This window comes from Temnothorax longispinosus, chromosome 2 (assembly GCF_030848805.1).
Source record: "Temnothorax longispinosus isolate EJ_2023e chromosome 2, Tlon_JGU_v1, whole genome shotgun sequence".
Lineage (NCBI taxonomy): Eukaryota > Metazoa > Arthropoda > Insecta > Hymenoptera > Formicidae > Temnothorax > Temnothorax longispinosus.
The window spans coordinates 15,946,282-15,959,794 of NC_092359.1; the positions used below are offsets into that span (position 1 = coordinate 15,946,282).

Here is a 13,513-nt window from a genome sequence, read left to right on the forward strand (position 1 = left end):
TAAATGAATTCTTTAAAATTGAACATAATCATGTCATTGATTGAAGTTTTCAACGTATTTACTGTCTTGTTCGTGATAGGTTAAGCGAGGCTAAATCTTTTAATCATGGTCAAAAAACCGGCACCGTTTTATTCGAAAGAAACGATTATGGAAAGCAATGTTGGACAAATGATGAATTTACTATTCTTAGTAGTCGGAGGATGTTTCAAGATATTCTACCCAACGTAAGGCCAATGGAAGCATCTTACAAGAACTTTGTCGACATAAACTGTATTATAAAAGACAATATTTTATCATCATAAACAAAAAATTTTGAAAGCTTAATTCCTAAAGAAAATGTATCTTTTTTATTTATTTATTTATTTATTTATTCAAAAATAAATTTTGTAAAAGAGCGACCTCGATATTTTTGGATCTCCGTTTTCTATAATGAGGAGTGAGTGCTCTTAAAGGAACGCACAGGAAGCTTTCTAAGATTTTCCTCTTCGCCAGGTGAACGTCATCGATCCCCAGAACGATCAGTACATAGCACACCTCATGGACTATTTTCACATATGCCTTGAGAGCGTACGGAGGCTGTCCGTTGGCAAAACGAAGCATTTGATGCTGAAAGCTCTGGCGGACACTCTGGGCGGTTACTTGCGGGTCTACATCCTCCCCATCACAAGACACTCGTATTACGCGGGTAACATCAAGTATCGTAACGCGAGGATGCTGTTTGAGCTCTTCGACGAGCTGAAGGTCTTTCTACAGACAAACGGTGCCAGTTGGTCGAAGCCCAGCCAAGATCTTCCAAATATCAGGATTCCACCCATCATAATTACACCACCGAAAACGTCGGTTGCCTGTAATGGGCTTATCACGTATTCGGCGTGTAAGTGCGATTGTTAATCCTTCGCGATCCGAAGAAATTTCGAAAATGCATATTAAATATTGTATATATTACTTAATTTTGTAAGCTAATTGTAATTTGAAAACTGTATCGAATGCATGCACTGATTTGGGATCGCGAAGAATCAATTTGATTGTTTGTTGCTTTTTCCATAAATGAAAATAGCTTCCGAACGTGACAGCGGTGACTATCGAAGCTTCACGTTCAGAAAAAAAAGACGGTCCACGATGAAGCGGGGACATTCGAGACGTGCGGTCGATGGTGAGAACGAAGGAACGAGTTTAACTTTGAACGACACTTGTATACTATTTTAGTATTCCACATGTGGCTGACACACGAATGTAAAGCTAAAAGTAGTACAATATCATTGTCACCTAAAAAAAATAAGAAACTATTTTTGTATGAAAATCTAATTTACATAACTAATTAAAAGTAAATCGATATTTTAACTGTTCTGTAAAGAGACTGAAATGACCACTGAAAAATATTGTCTACGACAGCTGACAATTTTATATTACGGTTTATCTTTAATTTCAAATGCTGTATATAAGTACCAATTATTCCTAAACTCTTTTATTTCGCCAAGGCTATGGTAACGAAGCTACGGCGAACGAAGTCACAATACCCCTCCCGTTCCTCGATAATGAAGCGGAGCCAAACAGGTAGTTATCGAGCCGCAATTTGTAAGAATGCCTCGGCGAACAAACAGCCTCAACACATCACTCTCTATCTAGCATCGCGCTGCCCTTCAAAACCGATAGCCTGCAATCATTGTACTCGGAAAAGTCGGCTTTTGCCCTCGTGAAGTACTACATCGCCAGCGTCAAGTGCATCATTTCGCGATCAAGCACGAAAACGCGGCTGCGAAAGTTTAATAAGGACTTCTATACCTGGTTGCAACAATCTGTACATCACGAGCAGATCATCAGATAAAATAATGATAATATAAATTACAAGATGTCTCTGGGGAAAAAATTCTAAAATTCTCATACTAGAAAAATCATGTCCTGTTCCTTTTCCGCAGATTTTCTACTTTACAATTATTAACGCGGTTGTTCAAGATTAATTTTGGACGAACCGCAAAAACTTTTCGCAAAAATCGCAAAGATACTTTTCGCATTTCAGGTGCGCCGACACCTGGACGACGAGAAATGGTATCCAGCATTCGGTGGTGTCCTCCGAGTACTGGCTACCTTGCGAGAATCGGGTAATATTTCATGACGGCCTTTCGTTGCGATTCGCCGCGTTTGAAAATTAACGAGACCGATATGCTATTCCGTTTTAAGCGCTCGCATAGCTAAGAAACTGCAGCCTCTGCGTTTCTCTCACCGTGTTTGCAAATTCGTGCGCGATTTCATTGTGCGCTTTCAAGGGGAGTAAAATATAAACGCGTGTCCATTAACCCTTTGATGCATCTCGGGGATCAAAATGGCTCTGTGCATTTTGCTTCGCATAATTTTTTTGTCGCGCATACGGCTTCTCGGAAAGTTTTGCTTTATTTTACAATTATAAAATTATAAAATCACGTTAGAAAAGATTAATGGACAGTCGTCTAGATTCTGTATTTGAAACTTTGGAGTAGAGAAAAAAAATTGATTAATTAATAGAATGATTGATTTAAAAGCTGTAACTTTCTCACAAACGATTTTATAACATATTCTTTTTATGGCTTGATGTCTTAGATATCGGCGGCGATATTATGAAGAGCAGAACAAGCGGTACTTATCAAGTTATGCCTAAAGTAGGTACGGGACGTACGAGTCAGACGGACGAGAGTGGATCGTCGCTTTACAAAGGAAAAGGAGAAAGTAGGTTGTTCCCTCGCGAGATAATACGGTTTTTTCTCCTCTTCGCATCTGTATCACTTAATTTAATAGTACCACTTTCTAACTACTCAAAGGACAATTAAATTGTAAGATAATTAAATTTGTGCCGATTGAATTCAGACAGTACAACGACACTTGGACCCACGGAGCTCGTGATTATAGCAGTGTTATCCGTACTGATGATGTGGTTATTGGTGGGATTGAGCTTAGTGTGCTACAGATTTCTCACCAAGCCCTCCGAGGGCTGTCCACCCTGCGAATCAAAGGCTACACCGTAAGTTAAGGGATCGCTTTCTTTCGCTTATCTATTATCTTTCTGTTTCACATTATATCTGGCTTACTCCGAATTGCCTATACTATAGAATTTATTTACTTCAGCTTTACAGCGAATTGCCTATACGTCAAATATCTAGTTTATATTAATGTTAAAGTTATCTATTATTTAGACGTATTATATAATATATAATTTATTATTTAAATATGGAATTTTCTCGCAACATTTGCCGTAAATTTTTTGGAAAAAACGAATGCTTAACGCTGTTATGATATTCAATCCGTTCTTTTCTCTTCAGATTCGCGGTTCTCTACGAGAATGCGGACTACTGCCAACCAGATACGTGCCCCTCGAAGCCGTTGCGTAAGGGCGTGGTTGAAAAATTGAAGGAATGGTGGAGAGATAGGTTTGGACGGTGCCCAGGGGGATGCCAGGAGCACGCGGACGAGGAACGTTGCTTGGCCGCGATGAGTTACAGCAGCAAAGACGTCGTCAGCGATAGCAGCAGAATTTATCCGTGGGCGTGTCTTTTTACGTTAATTACGTTGCTCTGCTAGATTATTTGCATCAAAATAATATCTTTTCATTAATATTATTAGAATAGTTTCTGTAATTGTATATATTAATCGCTTTATACTATTTCGATTGCAATCTTACATCTGAATATTTTGTGATTAACAGGAGAAAGAAATACACTAAATCTACCTCCGCTCCGCAATTAGGAATGCCTAGGGGTCGCACGGTTTTCAAAGTTAATGATTATGATTTACTTTATTATTTATTTGTATAGCTAAATAGCCAAAATGTATTTTTGGTCTTTTTCAAGCGGTTGACTATGTTGTAGATTTCAAGAAATTGAGTTTAACAGTTTATAACATCTATTTTGCGCTATCTCTATACGATCTTTGTACAATTACGAATTTTTTCTACAGCACAGCGTTTGCTATAGTTCCGAAGGATCGACCACCTACTCCGACAGTCCAGCCAAGCTGAGATAATGATTAGACAATAAAAAATGATTTCGGACATGGGGATACGATATGTGAAAGAATTGTATTTCTCCTTTAAGATGTACCATTTAACTTTAGAACATTTGTACTAATAAAAACTGAAATTTAATAGACACGAACAAAACTTTCTAATCCCGCGTATAAAATCTCGCGTATGTGCGGCATTGCGGGAAGAAACGCGAAGATTGTTTTACGGCCCCCGCACGCCACGTCGGGCCATTAATCTAATTTCATTACAGCCGGCCGCGCCGAAAGCACCCCTGATGTTTCTTCGTTCGCAGCTCCTCTTTCTCGCGGTTCACGCGCGCGGCCAGCAACTTGTTGCGAGCGAGAGGAAAACGAAACGAAGAGCGACGCGACGCGACGCGACGCGACGCGTCGTGGACGCCGGGTGGCGCGAAAGTGGGGGGAACGGAGCAGCGCGGCGGTTTTACGTGCGGTCCCCACTCCCCCCACCCGCGCGCGCTCCCTAGCGGCTCGCGCGCGCGTGCGCGTCTCCCGAGCGACGCCGAGTCGAGCGGTTGAGTCGCCGAGACCGCGCGAAGTTAGCGGCCGGCCGGCAGTGTCGTGCGACACCTCGGCCGATTCGTTGCGTCTTTCTGAGCTGAGTGCGTGAGACAGTGCGCGGGAAGTGACACGCGTCGCGAGACACCGGCTCTCGTTGAACGAAATCATCAAGCGGACTGTCGAGCTGCCTTCGGACGACCAGTTGTAATTCAAACGGTCAGCGAAGGTGAGTCGTTCAACGCGATCATGGACGCTCGCTGAGAACGGCGCGCGAGCTCCTTTCCGTTGGTGCGTCTTCGACAACAGCGGACTTGTCAGCGCGACAGTTAACGCGTGACGTACGACGCTTTGTGACGGCTTTATAGGTGGAGCGGGGCATTGTGAGGCCGAGAACGAACGATCCCCTTTCGTGGAAGGAATCGCGCGAGCATTGTGAACGTCGAGTCATTTGCGCGCAACACTGTGAGACACACCAGTGCGCGGTGACGTGCTTGTTCGACGCGACCCGCGGACTGCGGCACTTCCGACAATAGTGACGAGGGACAGGAATCGTTGAGAGGATTTCGACGGATCTGTGAGTTTTATTTCTCTCCGAGAATCTGGTCCGGCGAGAGACGTACGCGTCCACGCGAATGCCGAAACGTCGCGGTGTGATTCGCCGAGCGGCGGCGCGCGCGCATGCTCCATTTTGAAAATTTGAAATTTACAGGTGACTCGCGTCGACGGGCGAACGCGCGCGCTTGAGATCGCGACATCGCGTATATACGCCGCATCCGGGATTGTTCCTCGAGTATGTGCGCTACGGCGGGATTCTCGTGCTTCCTGGTGTCCGCGCGCGTCTCATACAATTGACTTTTGTGTATCGCGTCTTGTGCGTTTCGCCGTGGGACAACATGGCACGCAGGGATCACCGCCAATTATGCACGCTGTTCTTCCTGCTCCTCTTCGCGGACATCTTGAAAGGTAAGTCTTCCAACACTTTTCACGCCGACATTTTGGAGAATTTTGGAGCTCGAAAGGATGCGAGAGATTTCTGTCGTTTGATAAGCTGGATAAAGTGCGCCGGACTTATAACGTGATAATCGGAATTTTATGATCTTATAGAGATATTTCTCGATTAACATTGATTTTTCTTTACAGTCGCTCATGTTGCGATTATATGTTTATTATACTTAACTGTAAAAGAGACAGAAATTGTTTTTTTTATTATTTTTGATGAATTTAATCGATTTTTCTCAACATATGTTTCGCAATCTGTAGATAATGTCTTGAACAATCTTAATATTTTCCGAATTCCAACACGAACTGTCGACAAACGATTCAGTAACGTGGACATTTTCTTGCTAACGATATTAATAAATACTAACGATAAGTGCGCCGTTATTTCCTCGCAGTCTTTCATTCGCTTTATCAGCGGTTTAATCGGAAGAGTTCTCGAGGCATACGATAAAGCAAACGTTTAATCTCCACTCGAAATTTGCGATTGGCCGAAACGATTCGAGGGTACTTTCAACTTCTGTTCTTCTTCATAAACATTCAACAAGTGGCGACAGGTCCACTGGCTCGTGTGAGTTAAGTTCACGAGAGCTTTTCAAATCGCCCGAACTCCGCGAGGACTTTTCCCGTCGTAAAATATCCAACTTTACTGCACCGATCCAAAATACGCCTTGTTATACGTGGTGTTTACGCATGTTTCGCGTAAACCTTCTATGAATAAATTATATATAGATGTAATGCATGTATGTAAATCATTTTACAACATATATAATTCGCAGAAATTATTAATTTTAATAGAACATTTATTATAGCAATTACAACTAATTTTACATGCAATAATTTATTAAAATTTCAATTTGCATTCTTATTTCGTAAGTCGTTATTTTGAATTTATATTCTTTTGACTGGTAAATTCCATTTCGCATACAAATCGCTAAATTTTGTATCATTAATCGAGAAATTCCGATAATCAGAATATCCTCTTGTTTTACTAAAATTCATGAATAGACGAGCTATCGAGTTATCGGCTAAAGGATTAAAGTAAAGTAAAGTTTTTCGACTGGAAGTGGCGCTCGGAGCTCTTTACTTATCTCGATAAGACATCTTTCGTAATAAAATATCGAGTTGTCGTTACTCGAACTGTTTATTGCGTGATTTTCGTGTCTATACGTAGCAGCAGACGTTTCAGCGCTCGCAGACACTGTAATTTGTAAACGATTTAAAGCATTTCACGCCCCGTTAGCCAGGGTAATAGGTTCTCTTTTAATTACCGTCTAATGTACTTTTACCGTCTCCCTTGACACCCACTCTGGCCGCCTAACAGGCAACGCTTTTCGCTTATCGACGGTTGAGCCCAAGAGGCGAATTCTACGACAAGATCCCGGACCAATTTTTCCTGCCTTATTTCCTACCCCAAAGCTAATTGAAATTAAAATCGACGCGCTTCACAGAATATTTGTGCAGCTCAAATTAATAGAAGGATAAACGTGTCTTTTTTTTAGCAACTCCATTCTTCCTTATAAAAAAGCAACGGTAATTGCTTTTTATTTTTTTATGATATTTTACAGAGAATTATATGAAAAAATTATAATTTAACATTTTCGGAGATATTATATTAATTGATATTATCATCGCCCAATCCTTGGAATTTCACCATGAGTTGTTAACATTTAGTTATTTTCATTTCGAATGCATAGAACGTATAATTTAAAAATTTAAGCATAATATATTCGTTACGTGAGAACTTAAAAGAGAAAACATGTAGCAACATTATTCATGAAAATTGCCGCGGCCTTTGGTCTCGTGAATATTCATTAAAAGGTAAAAATAGGCAAGGAAACGATATATAAACCATGTTCATACACATATTATAATTTTTTATCGTATCGTATACACACCCTATCGATTTAATAACGCGATGGTGTTTAATGAAATTAGCGCGAAGCGGATGACTGCGGGTTTCTGCATAATATTATGGCTATGTTTATACGGGTATTAAATTTTAAAGAACAATTTCAATATATCATAAATACGATACACCAGCGGGTTTTATACCCGAGTTAGACTATTTCTTTAGCTATGATCGAGTGGATTCAGAGAGAAGGGGTTGTTCATAAAAATTCTTTTAACATCAATGCGCGCTAAATTCGTAGATTATTACGTCGACCGCTGAGATCGTAGCGATATAGAGCCTCCGTTCTCTCTTTTTCTTCCATGATTTATTTATGCGTTCAAGTTTCGAGACGCGCGATTTTATTGGCTTGTAAATAACGGATATTATGCGCGGCGACGCATCCCCGCGTTTAAGGACTCCATCGGACGTTATTTAGAGCTCAAAGGGAACGGCGCGAGGCGTGACGGTACAACGAAATATCACGATGATGATGCCGTGCCGGAGAGGGTGAGGAAACTCGTAAGTCTCCCTCGTTTTCTTTTGTCACCGCTCACGAATTTTACTGGAGTTCTATGCTAATATATTACTGTCGGTAATTAGCAGCCGAGTCGTCCCATTATTTTTACCTCAGTCCTTCTCAATGCGAACAAATGCGCTAATTTATTTTAACTCGTGACTGTCAATGTGACGCTTATTATGCAGAGAGAGAGAAAGAGAACAGAATGATATATAATTGAAGTAAGATATATATTTTAACAGGGAAAGAGAAATAAACTCCAGATTTATTAAAACATTTTTCTGAAAACACCCTAAAATTCGTAAACAATTTTTTAAGCGGATATATACGATGAAAATGAATTACATTTTCTTGAAATATATACATAAAAGATACTGGTAATAAAAGAAAATTATTGGGAATATATCTCAGCGTTTGACTTAGTTTCAAGCGAGCATTGGAATCCTTTTTTATCCCTTTTTGTTCTTGACAATCTTACTCGAGACTACGAGATAGCACATAACATTGAAACGTGGTGCGAATGCTATGTGCGGGCCGAAAATGATCATATACATATAGTAGCAGATCGTGACAGAATTTCTTTCCGTTACCGCACCAGAAAATCGTTATCGAATAGGTACATTATAATTCTTGTAAACTCAGCTGCATAACCTTATAAAATAATATGTGAGTTTGAATAAAAGTATTATTTAATTAGCACATTAGAGTTTTTATTCAAATTTTATCTACTTTTGGAAAATCATTTATTCGTTAATTTTTTTTTTCAAATCTTTGATGTTAAAAAAAATTGCAGCAGAAAAAACACAATGCTGCGTCACAATATCTTAATGATATATTACCACATGTAATATAAATTAAGGAGTATTTCGAATCTTATGGATACAATGGGAATGATAATTTTTTACTAATGGTTTACTCCTCGATCTTGGCTTTGGCGAAAGTACAAAGCAGCGATGTACGCGTTAGAAACGTCAACCGGCGAAAGCGAGAAGGAACAAGTCGTTCGCGAAAGGAGCGTGTAACGATCCGCGTGGCTTTATACGTCTTGCGATCGTAAATAGTAGCCAGGCGACATCCGTGAGGTAGCCGTGTTGTATCGAGCACCGTGGCGAAACGCTTACACGGGAGGATTGGTATAATGGCGCGTACGTTTACTTCTGCGGGGTGCGAGGATGAGTAATTTACGCGGTTGTTTTTCATCGTATATTAGACGAGCGCCAGTTAACAGCATCGACGCGCTTAATGATAGATAAGTCCGACTGATTGTACATCGCTTATATTCGCAGATATGACTTATCTTCCTATAAATCGCGAATTGTGTGTGATCCCTTGCGTTCTTCTTCTTTTTATCTCCGTGATTTTTCTGAATAAGTTGACTGTGGTTAGGGATGCCTGCTAGTACAATATCAAAGTGTAAATACTGATTGTTGAATATTGATGCTAACTGTATTACGAAAGTATATATGGACTAATTTTAAACATAAAATATCCAAGAGTACTTTTTAAAAATATATATACATTTTGAGATATAACATTACATTTTTCTTCTTATATTTTGTATTGAGCTGAAAGATCTGTCTTACAATAGAAATTAACAAAAAGAATAAGGGAAATAATTAAATACTGACATTATTTCATAGTGAAGAACGCTTGAAGTCTTCTGATCCACCATTCTTTATTGTCATAAAATTTGTTTCTCATAATTTATTATAACATATATTTTCGGAGAAATAAAAATGTATATTTATACGTACACGATATCAAATGATTGAAATCGAGCAATTCTGTTTTCCCCCTGCTTGCCCTCTCGAGTCTTTCAGCGCTACATATTCATTGATATATACGCATTTTCATCGTGGCGGTACTGAAATTCGGGCACAAAAGAAAACGAGCGGTGCGTCACGCCGTTTAAGCCACCCCCACGTAAGCTCGTATCGATTTTAATTAAACTATAAATATGTATGGACCGTTAGCCGCGGGATGAAAATTCGAATTATCGCGTTGATCTCGCGCAAAGGTCCCCTCGGCGATTACGAATTCCCTTGCGTCCTAATACGCATGTATTTTTAATATATTTTTAATAATCATAGACCAAGTCAACAACTAATACTGAATGCTGGGTAATTGTCAAATATCAATTATCTACAGATTAAATAGATACCGTATTTTTTCAAGTATAATACGAACGCTTTCCAATCAGAAAGATAAGATAATAGAAAATATTCTTTTAAAAAACAAATTTATAGCGTCTTTAATGCTAATAAAATATTTTGTTGCTAAAATTAATTCTATATATTATACTATGTATTCTAAGAATAAGATATCATGTAAATTGTTTTTCCTACAATCAATGAAAATAAATGTAAAATTACTTGTAAGGTTTTTTAGAGGCTAACGTGAAGAAACACGATGTGTTTGTCATAAATATGACAAAAATGCATCAGGTCGACGTTCGAGTCGAATCGTATGTGGGTAGTTGAGTCTTTGGAGACTAAAATTCAGTCTGTGTCATTATGCCGAGTCATAAATTTGGCGAAATCTCCAGAAGGAGCTTCTTCCACATTTCTTCCTCTCATGTTGCCCATATCGCGCACAATAGGAATGATCTCACAAAGAACCGTAGTCTACGTAGGGACGAAATAAATTCGAAGTATCTCGTCGCTAAAATATCGGTGCACTTTATCACTAACTCGAAGGAAATCGTATTGCACGATGGCGCGCGTCGCAGACCTATTGTTCTCGTCTCGTTCGTCCGATGAAGTTGAGACGTGTGTGTGAAGCTAGCGTCTCATTTTGCGGAAACTCACAAATTATTGAGAGTTCTGACTTCCTTTTCAATAGTTCTAGAGTTCCTGCTAGTTTAAACAAATAGTTCTGGCTTTTAAAGCCAAAAAACGCGTCAGTACAAACTGAGACGCTATAGGTTCACGCAGCGTCTCACTTTGTCCTACACAAGTTCCACTACTGTATCTCATCAGATTTTGCGAGATCTATAGTTCTATAACAGTTCTATAAAGAGTTCTGCCATATAAAAGCAAAAAAATTAATTATAAAGTACTAAAAAAAATTACAATGTAACGAGTATACCGAGTTGAGACGCCAGTTGAAATCTCGGAGTTCCGATTTATGTAAAATATTTTTCGAGTAGTTCTGAGCATATTGAAGCATTTCTTAAAGAGTTCCGAGCGTTAGAATATTTGTGTTATATTTTAAAAAATTAATATTAACCGAAAAGTAATCATGACGGAAAACGATGAAACGCTAAGCGAAATCTCGGAGTTCCGGTTTATATAAAATATTTTTCGAGTAATTCTGAACATATAGAAGCATTTTCCAAAGAGTTCCGGGCATTGGCATTGTTGTATAATTTGTAAATAAATTAATAACACTCGAAAGTCAGGAATTTATCGAAAATAGGTGAGACGCTGGCCGTATTTCGACAGTTCTGCGAGTTTTATTATAATTTTCGTACAGTTCTGAACGTGTTCTAACGTTTTCAAAAGAGTTCTGGCGATAAACATTATTTAATCATTTTTTTAATAATTTTTATCGCTCGAGAAAGACGCATTTACGGGTATATGGGTGAGACGCTGTAGGAAATCTCGGAGTTCTGGCTTATATAAAATATTTTTCGTTTAGTTCTGAACATATAAAAGCAATTTCTAAAGAGTTCCGGGCGTTGGCAATGTTGTAAAATTTTTAAATAAATTAATAACGCTCGAAAGTCAGGAATTTATCGAAAATAGGTGAGACGCTGGCCGTATTTCGACAGTTCTGCGAGTTTTATTATAATTTTCGTACAGTTCTGAACGTGTTCTAACGTTTTCTAAAGAGTTCTGGCGATAAACATTATTTAATCATTTTTTAAATAATTTTTATCGCCCGAGAAAGACGCATTTACGTGTATATGGGTGAGACGCTGTAGGAAATCTCGGAGTTCTGGCTTATATAAAATATTTTTCGTATAGTTCTGAACATATAGAATGATTAAATAATGTTTATCGCCAGAACTCTTTAGAAAACGTTAGAACACGTTCAGAACTGTACGAAAATTATAATAAAACTCGCAGAACTGTCGAAATACGACCAGCGTCTCACCTATTTTCGATAAATTCCTGACTTTCGAGCGTTATTAATTTATTTAAAAATTTTACAACATTGCCAACGCCCGGAACTCTTTAGAAATTGCTTTTATATGTTCAGAACTATACGAAAAATATTTTATATAAGCCAGAACTCCGAGATTTCCTACAGCGTCTCACTCATATACCCGTAAATGCGTCTTTCTCGGGCGATAAAAATTATTTAAAAAATGATTAAATAATGTTTATCGCCAGAACTCTTTAGAAAACGTTAGAACACGTTCAGAACTGTACGAAAATTATAATAAAACTCGCAGAACTGTCGAAATACGGCCAGCGTCTCACCTATTTTCGATAAATTCCTGACTTTCGAGTGTTATTAATTTATTTACAAATTATACAACAATGCCAATGCCCGGAACTCTTTGGAAAATGCTTCTATATGTTCAGAATTACTCGAAAAATATTTTATATAAACCGAAACTCCGAGATTTCGCTTAGCGTTTCATCGTTTTCCGTCATGATTACTTTTCGGTTAATATTAATTTTTTAAAATATAACACAAATATTCTAACGCTCGGAACTCTTTAAGAAATGCTTCAATATGCTCAGAACTACTCGAAAAATATTTTACATAAATCGGAACTCCGAGATTTCAACTGGCGTCTCAACTCGGTATACTCGTTACATTGTAATTTTTTTTAGTACTTTATAATTAATTTTTTTGCTTTTATATGGCAGAACTCTTTATAGAACTGTTATAGAACTATAGATCTCGCAAAATCTGATGAGATACAGTAGTGGAACTTGTGTAGGACAAAGTGAGACGCTGCGTGAACCTAGCGTCTCAGTTTGTACTGACGCGTTTTTTGGCTTTAAAAGCCAGAACTATTTGTTTAAACTAGCAGGAACTCTAGAACTATTGAAAAGGAAGTCAGAACTCTCAATAATTTGTGAGTTTCCGCAAAATGAGACGCTAGCTTCACACACACAGTTGAGACTCCCCTCAATGTTCCTTTCTGTCGACGACGTCAGTTTCGTAGGCTATCAAGAAAAACGTCCATATGATGCTTCTGAAATTTTTAAGAGAAATGAATTGAGAAGGAAAGAGGAAGTTTAGCAGTAATTGTACCAGCATCGTACATATAAGATTTTTTTCCGTATGTAATGTATATATTGATTAAAATTTTCTGACTAACAGTTTTAAATGGTCTTCCGCGATTTTTATATCAATTAATGTAATAAATATATTACTCGTGGATACATATTAACTTTCCTGCCTCGCGAAGAGAATAATTTATACATCAGTTCATTTTAATCGTCAATTAAACGTTAATTTATTCAATGCATTTAATGATTATAATTGATGAGCTGCTAATAACTTTTAGCATTATAAAGCTAGCACAAAAAGGTTTAAACCGATTTGCGAGTTTTTTCTGCCGTAATAGCTTTAAACTAGCTCTTTTATTCGGGCAAAGAACAATATTTTTCTTTTGCTTCTGGTAACAGAATCAT

At 38.3% G+C, this 13,513-nt stretch overlaps 2 protein-coding genes across 3 annotated transcripts in view; both read left to right on the plus strand.

Annotated features, from left to right (window-relative positions):
* Positions 1-185: 185 nt before the first annotated feature.
* On the plus strand, positions 186-4,050 carry LOC139808135 (uncharacterized). Its single transcript, XM_071769801.1, has 8 exons — positions 186-224; positions 493-886; positions 1,479-1,554; positions 1,627-1,798; positions 2,018-2,099; positions 2,575-2,700; positions 2,818-2,992; positions 3,291-4,050. Exons 1-8 carry the CDS (start codon positions 201-203, stop codon positions 3,547-3,549), a joined length of 1,308 nt encoding a protein of 435 aa, XP_071625902.1. The 5' UTR covers positions 186-200; the 3' UTR covers positions 3,550-4,050.
* A 515-nt stretch (positions 4,051-4,565) lies between these two features.
* Positions 4,566-13,513, plus strand: part of Ror (tyrosine-protein kinase transmembrane receptor Ror) — a 250,063-nt gene continuing 241,115 nt past the window's right edge. The window contains exons 1-2 of one of the 2 annotated variants that reach the window (XM_071769767.1): positions 4,566-5,083; positions 5,219-5,472. In XM_071769767.1, coding sequence (XP_071625868.1) covers positions 5,403-5,472 — 70 coding nt within the window. In that variant the 5' untranslated portion in view covers positions 4,566-5,083; positions 5,219-5,402. Of the gene's footprint in view, positions 5,473-13,513 lie in introns of both variants that reach the window. The other variant, XM_071769766.1, reaches the window with a different exon arrangement.